Raw genomic sequence first — 19102 nt, forward strand, 5'->3', positions numbered from 1 at the left:
CTGGTGAATGTTAACCTGGTGAATGTTAACGCAACGGAACAACGGGAGGTCGGGACAACAGGAGGTCGAACCAATGCTCAGTCCCTGACTCCCTGTATAAATGCCCTGTTGGGGCCTGTCTTTAAAAGTAGAATGGGATCATACCGTAGTCACTGTGTATTCATCCAGCTTGTGCTCGTCGTATGGCCTCTTAGCCTTCAGCAGCAGGTCCTTGAGGAAGTTCTGGAAATGACATCAACAAGCAGGAGTTACATTCCTAACATTGTAAGATGCCTCAGGGCGACATGCAACCTTGCCCTAAAGGGTGAGGTCGCGCCAATTCTTGACCATCTGGCCAGTGATACGTATGTCTGACCAGTTACCCATATATGGAGATTCCTGCATGATTGTCAACAATATGATGTCAGAACATGCCCATATATGGGCATTACCAAATATGGCCATTCCCAGATATGCCCTTGATATTGATGACATCGGGACAGGGATCTCCATATAGAGCGTGATGTCAGTCAAAGGGTTAGGTTTGGGTGTCGAAAAGATGACACAACAGCGAAATGATCCCATTGTGAGCTTGTAGATCTGCTATTTTCAGAAGATCTTTATACCTTTGAAAACTTCAAATGGGACATTCTGCATAACGAGTAGTTTCCACTTTTGGTACTTCAAGCACATTTTGATACCAATACTTTTGTACTTTTACTCAAGTGAATTTTGAATTCCAGGCTTTTACTTTTAACAGAGTATTTCCTACAATGCAGTATTGATATTTTAACTTAAGTAAAATATTTTCATTACTTTTATAGATAGATCGGACATCATTTGACTTTCTTGACGATTCTGCATTTTCAACAATAGCCAATCTACAAGCTAACAGTTAGTTAAAAGTTTGTCCTTCTGAAATACAAATTTGATCAAATATAGGTATTCATTTTAGCAATTTATGACAAAATGCGGCTCAGAACATTGGTAATCAGTGGTCTACCAGTGGTTCTCAACCTGTGGGTCCCCAAATTATTTTTGCGGGTCGCCAGATGATTAACTTAATGTGCAACATTGTTTTCTCACTCAACAGTAAACAAACCAATATAATGTTTAAGTGTATAGAGGGTATATCTGCACATTTCTAAAGTGACAATTTAAACATTGGCCAAATTGTCAAATATGTGTGTTGTCAGGGTAGGGGGGTCCCCAGTTAAAATATGATTATTTTGGGGGTCGCGGCCTGAAAAGGTTGAGAACTCAACCTTTTCAGGCCTTGACCCCAGCAGGGTCTATCAAATATTATATGAGCAGAGCCATGAAGTATTACGAGTTTAACTTTTTTCTAAAAATAAAATAAACTATGATGACTAAAACTAACACTAAATAATATTCACAATTTTGTAGACCAATAAAAACTAAACTAGACTATAATCTAATAGTTTTATTTGACAGAACCAACACTGCCTGGCCAGATGGCACACACACAAACGGCAAAATAACATCTGCCAAACCGGAGGGATTGTCATAGTCAAGATCAGATGCCAGCTCCTGCCGTCGTGCCCTCTGGCACACGTTGAAAGCGTAAACTCTCCACTTTCGCTCCAACAACTTTTTGGCAGCGCTACTTTTTTCTTATTCATCATTCACAAAGTCACTGTTGTTGGCTGGCTCTCCGTAAGCCAGACAGAGCTGTGCCAGAAGCATTAGACGGTATATTGAATACGCAGAAATGCTAATTGTTGTTGTCCCCTTTAGCTTAATGACTCACCAGCTAAAGTCCTAACAACAGAATGGAAGAGAAGAGAAAAGAAGAGAAGAGAAGAGAAGAGAAGAGAAGAGAAGAGAAGAGAAGAGAAGAGAGGTTGTCAAATGTCCTAACAACAGAATAGAATAGAATAGAATAGAATAGAATAGTGGTTGTCAAACATTTTCAAGTCAAGGACCCCCAGATTGACATGTATTTGGCTGTGGACCCCCATCTGAAAAGGCTTTGTGCCAGGGACACCCAGAAGAGAAGATTTTGTGTTTTAAAAAAGTATTAAAGAATTTCCAAATATTTCTATATTTTAAAAGAATGCTCAAAAATAGCAGATCTACTAAGCTCGCAGCAAGTGATCTTGCAAAAGTCAACATATACAGTAAATGGATAAAGTGGTTAAAACGATTGCAGGGGTGTCAATTGGGTATGGCAGGGGTATGCAGCTGCCATACCCTGGGTCCAGGGGGGGAAATAAAAGTTACTTTAAATATAAATCCATGAATGTCTCTTTGTCTATCTGTGCTGGTTATTATGTTGTTAAATTACAGTAAAATAACTACAAATGTAAAATCTTACAGGGTATTATAATTATATTCTCCCTATCTTGTCAAAATGGTATATTCCCAGGTTCCGCAGGTCAGCTGCACAGGTGCAATGCATTATTGTTAATTTTGGCACGTTTACTAACATGCCAAGTTCAGCTGCACTTAACCGTTCCAGGCTGCCATATCCAGCACAAGAAACCGTAGAAACCCGGGGGCAAAACGGACAAAACCCGAGGACTCAGGACTCCCTTCTTTGCCATACCCTAGCTTTTGCTGAACTGACGCCACTGAACGATTGTCAATAGGTTTTAGAGGGCAAACATCATGTATTAAGGCATATAAGGCTTATTAGCCAGAGGACTGGGGTTTAAGTGGGTTAAGGTAACATAAGGACAGAGGTTTACAGCGGTGACTCTATGCTGATTAAGACATAGCGTGGTATAATACCGTAGCTTGGCTCGCTGTCCTGGCTCCCACCATGCTGTTTAATAACCTTCCTATAATAAAATAAGCTCAGGTTGAGCGGCCAAAATGCGTGTCCGGCAGCACCTAACGACTGTCCTTGAGCGAGACACTGACCATCTATCTATTGTGTTTTCCAAACCCTCAATTTTACTTGGCAACGGGAGTGTGTCTATATTTCGACATAACATTTGTTCGACGTTCCATTTGTTCGACGCGGGTGAATGTTAACCAGGTGAAATGCTAACCTGCCGACGCTGGTGAATGCTAACCTGTAGAATGTTAACCACTAAGCCTAAAACTAATCCAAATCCTAACCCTAACCTCAGTAAAACAATGCCTATACCTAACCCTAAAACCTAACCCTAACCCTAACACTAACCCTTAGTCGAAATAATGACACGTAGAAATAGTGAGAATTGCCCTCCCTTGGCGACGCACAGTGTTGCACACAACCAAGCACACAGTGTGATGCATTATGAGAATCGCAAGTTTATAGTCTTTTTTTAAATCATCATGATATACATTTAGTAATTTATGGTCCCATTAATTAATACAATTAATGACAAAGTAGGGTATGTTTCTAGTAACCTCGCCCACCAGGCTTTCTGAGAAAAAGCCTGGTGTTCGTTCACAACAGCCCGTTTGGTTTCCGCCTAGAGCGCGGAGACCACTAGAAGAAGCGGCGTCGCTTTGATTTGGTTCCCTCCGTTTGTTTCCACAATCCCTATTAAAATGCTCGAGTAGCCTAGTGTAGTCTTGCCAGTCGCTAAAAGTTGGACTAAAAGATGCATATACCAAACAAATTTTTCAAAAGCAAAACTACTCCGCATCAAGGAGTTTATTAGGTAGGCCCTAAAAGTGTGTCCTTGAGCGCAGGGGAATATTTTGGGTTAAAACTGAATCCGGTTTGATCTTTCCGGCAAATTGTAGTCCTTTGAGTACTACAACATGACGTTTTGTGGTTTCCGCTCCAGACCGGTTACAAACCCGAAAAGTGAAGTGATCCCAGACTATGTTTCTAGATTTTCTTCTGGTTCTACCGAGAGAAGACCCTCCCTTGCTGCGGTTGCCAATAGCCATAATTTCTGATAGCATTTCAGACCGGATATAGAAAGATATTGTACTCATAGTACTTCAAGCACCATGTACTATGAGGTATAATTTAGAATTGAGGTAAGCAAGTGGCATGTAGAGGTGACTCCTTGATTAATGACTTACCGGTAATTAATGAATAGTGGCTAAGACTGACATCAGACAGAACAGTGACTAAACAACTTGGCTTCCCTGTGGATCCCTGATGTCGAGTGGTGAAAAACTACTCACATTTTTTACTTAAATAAAAGTATCTATACTGTATTGTAGAAATACTCTGTTACAAGTGAAAGTATGGAAATTAAAATGTATTTTAAAAAAATGACAAAAGTATCAATGTACCAAAAGTGGAAAGTACTCATTATTTTCACAAGTTTTCAAATGTATAAATAAAATGTATACAAATCTTTTGAAAATAGCAGATCTACAATCTCACAACGCATCGCGACACATTGATTATTAATCACTGATATTTATGTCACATTGCTGAGTTTCTGAACTCCTCCCTTTTCGACATCTATTTGCCAATTCTACAAGCTCACAACGCGGTGAACACGCCAAAGTGTTGTGAGCTTGTAGATCGGCTAGTTTTGCCTAATGTTTGCCCCCCGGAATAGGGACAATTGGGTTCCGAAAAATCAGCCCTGAAATTATGTTCATGATGCAACTACTCACAAGACTCCTACAGTGATTTGGTGTAAAACTAGATGAAAACCTTTCAGGTGTCTAAAATATGACTAAAACTACAGTAAATGGAATTGCATTCAAAAGACAATGGCCGGGTTTCCCAAAGCGATTTTAGTCCATCGTAGCTCACACATGGTCGTAGAGACCCAGCCCTGACCGTCATGTTCCCATGTTTACATGGGTTCGGGCAGAGCGACTTATTTAGCCCCCTACAACCACACCAACATTCAGATTTCACAAAGTGCTTAATAAAGTCTCACTCCTGCATGTCTAAATACGGTATGGCATTCTATAATTGGGCTACCCGTATCCTCCGTGTTCTTTAATAAAAAGCCTTTTTATCCGATCGCTTTCAGTTTTCCCTTGTATTTCCTGGCGTTCCCCATGCGCACCAACCCCATTGAGATAAACAGACAGCGATTGGATAAAAAGGCTTCTTATTAAAGAACACAGAGGATACGGGTAATTATAGAACGATGTACCGTATTAAAGGCCCATTCCCACTGGGCCAAATAACAGATAAAAAAATCTCTTTCTCCAGATATTTTTCCATTCAAAGTGGATGGTAGATACAGATAAAAAAAATAGCTGCAACAGATAAAAGTATCTGTGGCAAATATCTGTGGTAGATAATTTTTTTTATCTGTATCTACCATCCACTTTGAATGGAAAAATATCTGGAGAAAGAGATTCTTTTATCTGTTATCTGGCCCAGTGGGAATGGGCCTTTAGACAGGTGTGAGTCTTTATTAAGCACTTTGTTTGTGAAATCTGAATGTTGGTGTAGTTGTAGGGGGCTAAATAAGTCGCTCTGCCCGAACCCATGTAAACACGGGAACATGACGGTCGGGGCTTGGTCTCTACGACCATGCGTGAGCTACGATGGGCTAAAATCGCTTTGGGAAACCCGGCCAATGACAAAATGAAGACCTGCCTGCGTGCCACACGCATCAGCACTCCTCTTTTTAAATGCGCTTTGCATATTATTTCCAGACGGACTTCAGGAGGGTCAGTGCTGTTTTGCATGCGTCTGACCACGCCAGGATTTTGTGGTTGTCCTCCCCATCATTCCAGCAGCCTGAGTGCGTGCTCCTGTCGGGAGTTTCCATTACATGCAAATTGCATGATGGGTTGATGCGCGTATTGCGTGTTGACCACTGGCAACGTGCCGTGACTATTTGGAGGCGACGCCATTACAGGCAAAACCACTCCGAGTTCACTGGAGTTTATCTGCTGACTGCCGGGATATATTTAGGAATATTTGCTTAAACCATTTAAGGCCGATTCCTCAGATGCACACTTGTTCGTGCCATGGACCCCCAAAATCATATGTGTTTGGCCGCGGACCCCCCCCCCCCCCCCCAATCAGAAAACGCTTTGTGTCAGATTTGTGTTATTCTAAAATGTTTCAAACTCTTATTAAGTAATTTGTAGTTGTAAATTGTAGATTTGCAAGCTCGCAGCGTGGCACGGAGTGAGGCGCTGTGCTGCTGCGAGCTGCGAGGAGTAGGACGAAGGCTCTACGTCCTCCCGGTGGGGGCTCCTCACTGGCAGGTGAGTCAGTAAGATACGACAGCAGTGACGACACAGAAATGTGTGTGGGGAGGAATCAATTGGTATAACGACCAGGGACGTGCTGGGCCCCTGATTCAGCCCGGGAAAAGGAGTTGGAGAGGCCCTCATTGCGCGCTATAGAGAGAGATCTCTCTCTATAGCGCTGCTGCTACTCAAAGATTTGCCATTTCAGATCATGACAAGTGAGCCAGTGGGTCAATTACATGATTTATATTTTGTCGTTGTCGGGTGGAAACCTTGTATGTACAAAACCGTTTGTTTTGTATTTAGCATTTTAACAATGATTTAAACTAGTGAAAACAGCCGATCTACAAGCACTCTACAAGTGCTTGTAGATCTGCTGTTTTCACTACTTTTGGCTACTTTCGGCCTTGTATGATGAAGCAGGGCTTTGCTTTGCGAAAAGATTTACACATTTGAAACTTGGAGATACAAGGTTTCTGCCCGACAGTGACGATTTACTTTGTTGGCCGCCCAGCTCCCAAAATGGAATGAAGGCGGACATTTTATTTAACATTTTTTCCTAATGGTTCATTCCCGGCCGTTCGGGAGTTGTCCCGCTTTTCCCAATGGCCAGCACGTCCCTGATAACGACTAAATTTGGGGCGAAAAAGGGGTAAAAATAATTGGCTAAAAACCCTCTAGGACTCAAATTATATATATATATATATATATATATATATATATATAAAGGCATAAACAAAAAGACTAACGCATTTTGTTTATACTGTAAATCTGGACGAATAGTTGTATTTCTGTTTATTTCACTGCCATGTATATTACTTGTGTGTATGCACTAACCATGTTTTTCTTTTTACAATACCGCTGCCTAAACAACTGTGGCTGTTTAGGTTATGTTAAATATCGTCTCTGTCGGGCAGAAACCTTGTATCTCCAAGTTTCAAATTTGTATATTTTTTCGCAATGTAAAGCACTGCTTCATCATATGGCCATCGCACAAAAGTAGTGAAAACAGCCGATATACAAGCACACAACGCCTCGCACCGCGAGGCGTTGTGTGCTTGTAGATCGGCTGTTTTCACTAGTTTAAATCGTTTTTAAAATGATAAATACAAAACAAACGGTTTTGGACATACAAGGTTTCTACCCGACAACAATGTTTTCATCCCCCGACCAGTCACAGTTACACACAGACTGGTGCCAGACTACACCCAGCATGCACTTCTCACCTTCAGCTCGTCTGCCTCGATGTAGCCGCTGTGGTCGGCGTCGTAACTTCTCCAGGCCTGCAGTCAGAGAAACAGCAACGTTACCAGGGACGTGCAAAGAATGTTAGAGAGGCAGGGGCTGAAATTTCTAAAAGGGCTTTGGGGAGAAAATATTGAAAATAGCAGACCTCCAAGCTAGCTCACAGGTCGGCTATTTTCTGTTCTTGATACCTCAATGAACTAAACATAATTAAGTCAATACTGGAGATGTGGCGTAACAGCATGGGTTTCTACACAGAGAGGCCACTTCTTTCAACACTTCTTTCAACATAAGATGCTGCATTCAAGTTCGGGAGAGTTTGGACAAGACAATTCTCTTGAATGCTGCCTTCAGGTATGGCATAGAAAGAGGGCATTTGCATTTCTTTCACCATAGTGAAAACTGCATTCATGGTCTGGAGAGGGCACTTACAGAGGAGAGGGCACTTCTAGAGGGATAAAGGGGCAGGGGCTCAAGCCCCCTTTGATGTCTATGTGTGCACGTGCCTGAACGTTACCATGCAGTGATTCATTAGACCTGGAACCACTTTAACTATTATTTTGTGCTTTAACTATATAAAAAAAAAAAATAGAATAAAAAAAAGCAGATATACAACGCTGCAAGCTTGTATAGATCTGCTATTTTTGAAAAATACCTTTTTGCAAATATATGGATACATATTTTTAAAAGCGAACATTTGTAACTCAAATATTTGCTTCTGGGGGTCTCTGGAACAACATATTTTGAGATTGGGGTCCGCAATTTGGGGGGTCCTTGACATGAATACATTTATAGAACCGGGTCAAACATATTCAAAGACTTGCACACATTTTCACGATTTTTCCAAAATAGCAGATCTACAAGCTTGCAGCGTGTCACTCGGTGTGAACTTGTACATCTGCATTTGTTTTAATAGTTAAAGCATAACATAATGGTTAAAGTAATAATGCGTTCTCGTTAGGGCTGTCACGATATGACATTTTACATGACGATTAATTGTCACTCAAATAATTGGCGATTAACGATTTAATTGTGTTTTTGTCGTTGACAATCACATTTCTGTTTGGCTTTTAGGCTTTGAAGTTGTACCGGTACATGGTAGATATGACACATAACTTAAATATACAAAGATATTACTGACATATTTGACAACTTTATACTTAAAAAATAACATTGATAGTGGAAATAGCAGATCTACAAGCTCACAACGCGTCGCGATGCGACGCGTTGTGAGCTTGTAGATCAATTTTTGACTGGAAACGATTATGACGATTATATAAAATAATCACGATTATGTCAAATAATCACGATTAGACGATTATGTAATAATTGTGACAGCCCTAGTTCTCGTTCTGGATTAAACAGAAAGATTTCTTCACCACTTGAACCCTGCCATCCATATTGTGGAGGGAACATGGAGGCAACATGGACATCGCTTTGTGTCACGTTGTGAGTTGTAGTCACGACACAGATCTGTTACTCTCACTAATTTATGGAATGTCTTTCATTTGAAAGGTTGTTAATACTGGCGGACAATTGGTTTATTTCAGAAAGGGGTCAAACACAGATATAAAGAGCTAGATGCCTCATTCGCCTCTGCAGTTCATTGGAGCGACGTGCAACAGTTGTAGTCCGGACATCCTGGAAAAACTAAGGGAACGCTGTCAGTCAAAGTGACTACTGGCCAATCACAGCGCGACTTTTCCGGGACTTATCCAAGGACTACAATTCAATTCAACAGAGCCAGTTCCGATGTTGCACGGCTCAGCTGTTCTTACAGGCTGCGCACCTACCTCTGATTGGCCTAGCAACTTCCCTATGTGTGACGCACATGGAAGCAATGCACACATGATTCCCTTAGTCCTTCGATGCACATGCATCAGAGTCGAAGGAGGCGTCTACCTTTCTATGTCTATGGGGTCAAAGGCATATGGTCACATTTATACTCAACCGTACCAGCATGAATTCTGTGCAGGACTTCAGCTGTTGCCGGAAAAACACCAGGAAGTTTTCGTCTGTGGGCAAAATCTGGACCAACTGTGGACGAAATAATAACATCACATCAGAGAGTTCAGTGGTCATAATACTCACACTACATACTGAATACATACCGTTGTTGCCTATCGAGTTTGGCACATTTCCTGGGGCAAACTGCCCAGATCACACGTGTCTTCTTATTTTTTCACTCTCAAAAAGCGCCTGCAATGTAGTGCATTTGAAACTACATTGCAGTGCACATCATGGGGTGATCACTGCTTGCCTCTTGTGAATTGTTTTATTTTTGTTGATTTCATTGCTGAGTGAGGTCAGCAGACAAAGTGACGTGAGTGAGATGAAAAAACATGGGTGAAATGTGCCAATCTCAACAGGAAACAACGGTACATATGTATACTGTACATACATACACCCTGGATAAAGCGCGTCTGCTAAATGCATGAATTATAAATTGGAACAAGGCAATACCGGCTGCCATCCATACACAACTGTGTCTGTTTTTGCCGGTAAAAAAAATAACAATGCAGAAATGCGATTGTCCTAAAAAAAAAAAGGTTTCCGGCGACAAGAAGCGAACGGGTGTTTTTGTCCGCTAGCAGGAATCGATATGTTATCAAGCTCCATTCCCCTGTGCTGCTGCTGCTGCTTCTGCTGTTGTGTTGGGCTTTGTATCATTACAAAGCCATTCAGCCTGGGATAATGCAAGCAGCCATTCCCCCGGCTAATGTATGTGCTGACACTTTAGCGCTGCGAATGCCCCGCTATTCATTTCCACAGTCTATCAAACCCCCGGACCTCAATATGAACGCGGCGCCGCCCGCTACCTCCGGGGGCCACTCGGCCCCCACAGCCCCCGTTAGCTTGTGTTATTACTTAACTCCCCGGCTTGCGTCCCGTCACTGCGACAGCGCCGGCGAATGACACGCGATTTATTCCCGGGTTCCGGTGGGAAACATTTCATTGAACTGCTGTCCGACCTTGGCCACCTCCTCGCTTTGCTGGAACTGATGTATATATGGTCACTGTCGCGCAGAAACCTCTTATCTCTGCGCGTGTGTTCGTGAATGAACGCCCCTATCAAGAATAGCAGATCGACAAGCTCGAAACGCGGCGAGAAGCAACGCGTTTTGAGCTTGTTGATCTGCTAGTTTTGAATTTGAATCCTGTAAAAGTACACGTTTTGGACATACTGTATAAGGTTTCCAGGTTCAGGTTCAGGTTGAGTTTTTATTGTCACACATATCCATACAGGTACAGATACAATGAAATGCTTGTGCCAGGAGCACTCTCAGCCTTATTACACAAAGACATGGTCACAGTGACCGACAGGAGTGTGGACCCACATACCATGCGGGCCACACAAGACAAGTCCCAACAACGACAATACCATACAGTGTAACAGTGTACAGTTTAAAAATGCCTACAGTGCCCATGTTTACCTACGTTTCACTTTCATCCCTTCGTTGAGCAACCTGACTGCCTATAGGCAAAACAACTATTACTAAAACGAGTGGTTTGCGATTTGATGCTCTGGTAAAGTTTTTTGGATGGGAGGAGTGAGAACAGGGAATGGGCGGGATGGCTGCTATCTTTCATGATGTTCTGAGTCTTTTTCTTGCAGGGTGTGGTATAGATTGTATGGAGCTGTGGCAATTCTGTGCCGATAAGTTTAGCTGCTCTCTTCACAATCCTCTGCAGCTGTTTACAGTCCTGGACAGTCAAGTTACCAAACCACCCGACAGAGACGGTATATATACAGGTCTTTTTTCTTTTTCTTCTTCTTCTTTTTTTCCTGAGGGCTTGAACTGGCCCTCAACTGCATTAACTGCATTAATGGTGGTCTATGTGGTGTATGTTTTTGTAAAGAGGTGGTGCCATAGTTTTGTACTTTTTCTGTTTTGTATGTGTCTATGGAGTTACTCTAATAGACCCCGGGTGTGGTTATAATATGCAAATATGTGTTCCCTGTGTATTTTTGGTTACTTGAAATAAAAACCTCCCCTTTTACCACTAGTAAGACACCTAGGGGTGACATGCGACCTCGCCCTTTGGAGAGGTGGAGATCCCTATCTGAACCAGCCACACAGATATGGCCCATGCCTTTGCCATCTGGCCAGTGATATATTAGTAAAGCCAAGCAGGGCCTTGGCGAGTTAGGGCCTGGGTTTGAATCCTTCGGATCTCCATATTTGGGCATAAGTGTGTAACAGGGCATCATCTGGGAATGCCCATACTGTATATGGACATTTTATTTATTTTATCCTTTATTAATATATATCCATATACATATATGGACTTAATATTAATGTTTTCGGGGAAGGTAGGGTGTAAATCAGAGTAAAACAGGATTTTGGGCCAGTTAGGGCCTGGGATTGATGACATCAGAAAGTGGAACAGGAAGTGATGTCACAGTGACAGTATGGATATCCAGGGTTTGATCTTTGATGAGGTGATGTCACGTGACATCACTTCCTGTACTGACTGAAAGATGGACAAGCTACGACATTTCTCATGGTATACTGCGACCCTCGGTCGCAACAATTACAACAACACTGTGGGTGTGGCTAACTTCAGCTGCGTCAGGTGTGTGGACACATAAAAACATAATTTTAACACTTTCTGACAAGTAATCATTACTATATGGAGTGTTTGTTCTGTAATAGGGGTCTCCCTGTCTCAGAAAATGCATTCTTAAGCTCGGGATACCAATTTGATCCAATCAGAAGAGAGAAACATATCGTAGTTGTCCCTGTATGTCCAAAACCGTTTGTTTGGCATTTATCATTTTTAAAATGATTTAAACTAGTGAAAACAGACGATCTACAAGCACACAACGCCTCGCACCACGAGGCGTTGTGTGCTTGTAGATCGGCTGTTTTCACTACTTTTGTGCGACGGCCATGTATGATGAAGCAGGGCTTTACTTTGCTGTTGTTGTTCAGAAATTCAGTGCGCTGCGCACCGGGTGTGCTCAGTGCGCGCACTGAACTACTCTACTCAGAAGATGGGGTTTGGCAGTGTGGTGTGTCAGTGCGATGTTTTGATTGGTTGGTTTTCATGGCGGTGTCTTGCGCTTCGCCTGCTGTGAACAACGTCGTAGGAAATGATAACAAAATGCACCATTTGCTGCTTTGTTGGGCCTTTGAGGTTTATTGTTACACACGCATCAACGTGAAAACTAACAGCAGGTAGGCCAATGTTATGAATTAAATTACCTTTCAATAGCAACGTTACGTTAGTAACTGCTGCTTTTCAGAAAGTTTTCCTTCAGAGTGAAAAAGCACACAGTTGCCTCTTAACTGGTCGTTCGTAAATAAGCCACACTGAGTGCACTCTCACTCTACAACGTCACCGCCCACTGCACTCACTACATTGAGCACGCACCCGGTGCGCATTTCCGAACGCACCCATAATGGTAAGACTGAATTAATTTCCAATTGCATCTTTCTTGTTATATATTGTAGGCCTACCGTCACTCAGTAGGCCTATATGCCTGCCTGTTCATATTTAACACCAATTATGGAGAGCATCTCTGGGTATGAAGATTTGTCAAAGACGACACCTCAGGGGTTTTTCCATTGGGCCTTTTTGACTCAAGAGGCTTTCAGGAAGAAACCAAATGGGGCTGTTAAGTCTGACATCATTTTGTAGGCAGAGGAGAACCTTTGCCCCCTAAAAAAGCGAATCTTTTTACTATTTTTACTATTCACAAATGTTTCTCCTCTTTGTTGTTGAAAGGAAAGTGGTAGAATTATACTTTAGTAGTTATTTTTGTCTCGGATCTGTTGAAATAGCGAGGGACAGATATTGATAATAAATCTGCTTGGAGGTCCGACTACAAAATGATGTCACGGCTTAAAAGCCCCATACACAGGGAAGACATATTTGCATATTACAATCACACCCGGGGGCCTATCAGAGTAATGATAACTCCATAAAAAGTGCAAAACTATGGCACCACCTCTTTAATAAAACTTTGCCAATGAATTCTTCATTCTTATATGGAAGATACTTTTGCCCCAGGGAGAAAAGAAGCAGTGCAGTGAAATATTACACAAATACAACTTTCATTTATTGAAAAGGTTAAACAGTGTGAACTGACACTCAGCATTGTGCTGTGTAATTGTTTTCCTCCGTCCTCTAAGAGCTAATCTAGTTTTTTTTTCTTTCCATGACTCAGCATGCTGTATCAGTGAATGATGCCTAATGCAAGTTCAATTAAGCTTAACCTAAACATCTGCTGTTGTTATGGTAGCACAGCTGTTGCGCCGCAACCCTTTTTAGCATTATACCCTGTGTACATCACTTAAAGGGGCCACACCATGCTTTTAAAAATATATATTTTATATAAATATTGGTCCGTAATACGGTTTTATACAGGTTTTATCCATTTGGTTTCATGTTACGCTCTCAAGAGTTAAAGATCTATAAGGTTCAATTTGGTTACCAACTCTCCATCATTTAGCTGGGGACCACCTGGACCCCTAACCCTAACCTTGAAAAATCACTTACAGGCGGCAGCCGTTCGCAACTGGTAAAAACAGACCTAGCCCAGCCATACCCTCCCCTGACCCCTCTTAGTTTTTTTTTCCTACTGTATATATTTCTTTGCACTGTTTATTTTTATTTCCTTTTTTATTTTCCGACTATATCTAGTGCATAGTACTGTGTCATTCAATGTTATATGAGATACTTCAATGGTTTCCTATGGAAATAAGCCAAGTGCTTTTCTAGGATCTCCTTTTAGTTGACCAGTGAACTGTACCGTCATGAAACTGTACCTTTTCCTATGCAAACTTCTAATAAAGTCTTCAATCAATCAATCAAACCACAGGTTTAGAGAGCATGGAGATAATAGGTTTCTGCCGAAGATTATGTGACAGGAACAGTATTTGCCAGATGGTGGCAGTATTGAGTTCACATGTTAAGTTCTCAATCCATGTGAACTCAATACCGCCACCATCTGGCGGAGTCAGGTTAACAGGGCAGCAGGCCCTGGATCAGTGACAACACTCACGTCAACGATGCCAATCTTCCCATCTGCCTTCTTCTCGTACTGCTGCACGAAGGCTCTCATCTGGTCAGTCAGCTCCTGAAAGACACACGGACACATCGCATTGAGACATTGATTGCAACAGCACAACTGTAAATGAAAACAAGAACAATAATTAAGATAATGTCAATAGGGGAAGAAGTAAGCAATTTACCCCGAGTGAGAGGACATTATGCTCTGATAATGTCCTGTGTTAGGGTGTTATCGGACGAGGCGAAGCCGAGTCCGATAACACCCTAACACAGGACATTATCAGAGCATAATGTCCGACCCCGAGTGGTAAATAGCTTTTCTACCACTTTTTCCCTTATACATGAAAGAAAACACATAGTTGTAACTTGCAAGGATCTTAAGTTACAATCATTATTGCCTATAAAACTTCCGCGAGACAGCAGATAGTTCCACCAACAACATCTTCTACTCACCAACAGATGGCGCCAACTCCATACTAATCCATGCGTCTAGCTTACAGCTAAGCTAACGTCAGTTAGAAGTACCGTTCCGGCCGTAAATAGAGGCTGTTCGCTTCCAGAAAGGCATAGGTTCAGAGAAAAGGGGCTTTAAAGTTGGCGGATTGCATTGGATCCAAATAAATCGGCGACTATAGCATGCACGTTAGTGAACATAGGACCGTTGCCACGGTCATTTGTTGGTTGGGGGAAAGGTGTTCCGACTACCTCCTGAAGTCCCCGGATGTACACTGAGGCTCATTGATCTCGGACAAGTCCTCACACAACTTTGCAGCAGTAGTTCTCTCATAACCTCTGGAATTTAGCCAATCAGAATCCAGTATTTGAACACGTGACTCGAAAAAGTGGTAGAAGAGCCCCCTTTCCTCAAGTGCTCTAAAACAGTGGTTCATGTTTATGCACATTTCTCAAGTGACGATTTAAGGACTTTTTAATACCTCTAAAAGGGCAAACTAAACATTGGCCAAAATTGTCAAATATGAGAGGCAGAAATTGTGAAAATAGCCGATCTACATGCATGTAGATCGGCTATTTTCACAATAGAACCGTGTTATACAAAATGTAATGCCTCAACTCTAAGTGCTCGTCAGGGTGAGGGGGTTCCCAGTTAAAATATGATTATTTTGGGGGTCACTGCCTGAAAAGGTTGAGAAACACTGCACTAAAAATGCATAGAAAGCTGACTCATGCCACTAAAAAGAATCATCCATTAATTTTTCACATAGAGATTTACAAAAATATTTGGATACATTATTTTAAGCCAATAATCAAGCCATTCAGGATCCTGAATCATGACCATGACACCTTTGATTATGTGAAAAATAAAATAAAGATATGGATATTTAATTATATGATATACTACATTAATAAATACCCTTGCAATACCGTTGCGAGCTTGTAGATCAGCTATTTTCACTTCTTCTTAATTGTTATAATTCTTTATTCATGAAATGTCTTAGATTTGTGTGTTTGTTTGTTTTAAAATGAATACAATTGTTAATTTGAATTATAGTACGGAGGATTGAGGTCAGATTTTAGGTGAATCGTTCACTTTTTCATAAAAGCATGACATTTGGTACACTTGTACAGTTTGGGCCCCTGAACATTTTCAGATATGGAGCCATCGCAAAAACGCCCCCTGGTGGCCATGGCGGCCATTTTAATTTCCACCATTACCAATTAATGTATTTTGCAACATAACTCCTGAACCAAACATGATAATACAGAATAGGTGATGTCTACACCTATGTTTTGATGGTCAAGGATTCCATTGATATCATGTAAAACGTCAAAAACTATTCATTTGAATAGTTAATAGTCAATTCAGTGAGGATTGCATGAAATAGATGAGATTATGCTGAATTAAATTTCAAGCATTTCATGCCATCCCACTAGCTTTGGCCTAATTTACTGTTATGTTACTTATTAGTGTCCTCAATAAGTCTTTCTTTTGGTTGAAGCTTTCAGAAAGGACTCTGCAACTCGCTATGTTCGCTTGGACAATGGCTTCCATCCAACCACTACCTTCTAGCCAGTCCCCCAGTATCTTGAGAGCCACCATCTCAATATGCAGTCATCCTAAGACAATCACAAAATCATCTTCCCCTTCTCCATGTGAAAGGGGCCAATTCCACTGTATTTGTTTGGCTAAATTGTGCAGAGGTCCATAGTCACAACAGGTACTGTACTTGTTCTGGGTGTACCATCTGCTTGATTGATGACATTCATTGCATGATGAATCATGGCCATTTTGAGTCATCAGGGAATAGGGGAAGGAGAGCTGAGATGGCACGGGTGAGTTCTTTTGGTTGCAGCTTATTGGCATGAAAGGCTGCCCAGGAGATGTGTTCTGCCAGTTCTGCTTTTCCAGGACAGGTAGTCACTGACCCTAACCCTAACCCTATTCTTTAAATGTGTGGAGTTAACCCTTGATGTCTGTTCCTCAGGCACGTACACACATAGACATCAAAGGGGGCTTGAGACCCTGCCGTTTGTTTGTCTGTAAAAAGTGCCCTCTCCAGACCATGAATGCAGTTTTTACTATGGAGAAATGCAAATGCCCTCTTTCCATGCCATACCTGAAGGCAGCATTCAAGAGAATTGTCTTGTCCAAACTCTCCTGAACTTGAATACAGCATCTTAATGATCTGTGTAGAAATCTATGCTGTTACACCACTATTGACTTTATTAGTTCAGTGTGGTATCAAGCACCGAAAATAGCCAAGCGGTGTGTCGGCTATTTTCAATATGTCCACCAAAAGAGCCTTTCAGACATTTCAGCCCCTGCCTCTCGAAAATTCTCTTCACATCCCTGCTGTTCGTGACTCAGTTGATCTAGGTGGCAGGACTCAGGAGTATAGTTTATTTAAAACTAAAGACAGACTTAATTTCTTCATTTGCACAGACATTCTCAATATAGTAAACCAGCTCAGCAAAGGCTATGCTATGACATACCATATCATTGGGAACAGGCATTTTTTGTGCAGTTTGGCAGGAAGGTACTTGCTTCATGAAGGGGTTCAGCAGATGACAGATCTTTACAAAAAAGCACTGAGATGAGTCAATCAAAAATAAATACTTAATTTACACAATCCTAACAGTAAATCAGGATGTCGGATGACATGAAATATGCTTGAAATGTAATTCTCTCATCTATTTCATTGCAATCCTCACTATATTACTGAATTTCTTTGCAACCCATCTTTTCACCCTGTGCCAATTGCCTAAGCTGTAATCCTGGGCTCTGCTCTCCCCCCGCCACGCCTGGGGAGAGCCCCAAACTGAGCTCATGCTTCCTTCAGTGCATGAGGAGTGAACAGGCCGTTTCTTTTCAGCTGACAGGGGGGAACCTCCCTGGTTGGACGTAGCGCATGGAAGGAACACGTTATTCCAACCAGTTCCTTTTCCCCTCCATCAGGCTGGTCAGGGGGAGGCATTATAGAGACCAGGATTACTGCATGTTTTTGTGAGAGTATCTACCGTAGGAGAGACGGGGAGAACATGCTAACTGCACACAGAAAGGCCCTTTTGCCAACCCCACCTAGGGTGTGGGTGCTGAAGACTGGGAGCCCACAGCTTCCCCCAGCGGGAATCGAACCCAGGACATTCTAGCTGTGAGGCGACAGCGCTACCGACTGTGCCACCATGCCCCCATTATTTGGTTATGGCGGATATTAAAATAACCGCCATGGCGGGTATTAGAATGGCCGCCATGGCCACCAGTGGGCGATTTTGCGATATGTGTTCAGTGTCCCAAACTGTACAAGTGTACCAAATTTCATACTTTTATGAAAAAGTGAAAATAAATTGGACAAAACCATATCGGACTACCTTACAACATCACTGAATTGGCAGTTAACTATTCACCTCCTGGACAGTTTATGATGTTGTACATGATATCAATGGAATCCTTGACCATCAAAACATAGGTGTGGACATCACATATTCTATATTAACTTGTTCGGTTCTGGAGTTATGATGCAAAATAAATTAATTAGCAATGGCGGAAATTAAAATGGCAGCCATGGCCACCAGGGGGCGTTTTTGTGATGGCTCCATATCTGAAAATGTTCAGGGCCCCAAACTGTTCAAGTGTAGCAAGTTTCATAATTTTATAAAAAAGTGAAAAAGAATTGGACAAAACCATGGGACTACATCACAACATCACTGAATTGACTATTAACTATTCACCTGAACATGTTATGATGTTATACATGATATAGATGGAATCCTTGACCATCAAAACATAGGTGTAGACGTCATATATTCTATATTAACTTGTTCGGTTCAGGAGTTATGATGAAAAATACACTCATTGGTAATGGTGGAAATTAAAATGGCCGCCATGGCCACCAGGGGGTGTTTTTGCGATGGCTCCATATCTGAAAATGTTCAGGGGCCCAGACTGTACAAGTGTACCAAATTTCACGCTTTTATGAAAAAGTGAACGATTCACCTAAAATCTGACCTCAATCCTCCGTACTATTAATAGCAAAGAAATGTAGGAAAAGAAAATTTGATTTTTACTTGAGTCTGTTTGTTTGGGGAAACAGTGCTCAAGTTGTTATATAGCCTAATTAAATGAACTCATGCATAAGGCACTGCTCACTTCACACTAGGTGTGATCTTTCACGTGATAAGAGCCCCGCTTTAACAGAATCAGCATCAGAATCAGATATCGGCGAGCGATTTCTGTTCTGATGTCCAGAAGTGGTTGTCAAGCATATCTGATTGTACCCGAAAACAGTGAGAAATACACGATGATGTTCCA

The 19102-nt window shown here is 41.8% G+C and overlaps 1 protein-coding gene across 1 annotated transcript in view; it reads right to left on the minus strand.

Annotated features, from left to right (window-relative positions):
- The window catches only part of calb1 (calbindin 1), a gene marked incomplete at both ends in the record, with an annotated part of 73889 nt that overhangs the window by 24265 nt on the left and 30522 nt on the right, over window positions 1-19102 (minus strand). The window contains 4 exons of the mRNA XM_080737433.1: window positions 145-222; window positions 7296-7352; window positions 9271-9351; window positions 14327-14401. Coding sequence (XP_080593559.1) covers window positions 145-222; window positions 7296-7352; window positions 9271-9351; window positions 14327-14401 — 291 coding nt within the window. The remainder of the gene's footprint in view (window positions 1-144; window positions 223-7295; window positions 7353-9270; window positions 9352-14326; window positions 14402-19102) is intronic.

Source organism: Nannobrachium achirus (assembly GCF_963921795.1).
Source record: "Nannobrachium achirus genome assembly, chromosome: 2".
Classification (NCBI taxonomy): domain Eukaryota; kingdom Metazoa; phylum Chordata; class Actinopteri; order Myctophiformes; family Myctophidae; genus Nannobrachium; species Nannobrachium achirus.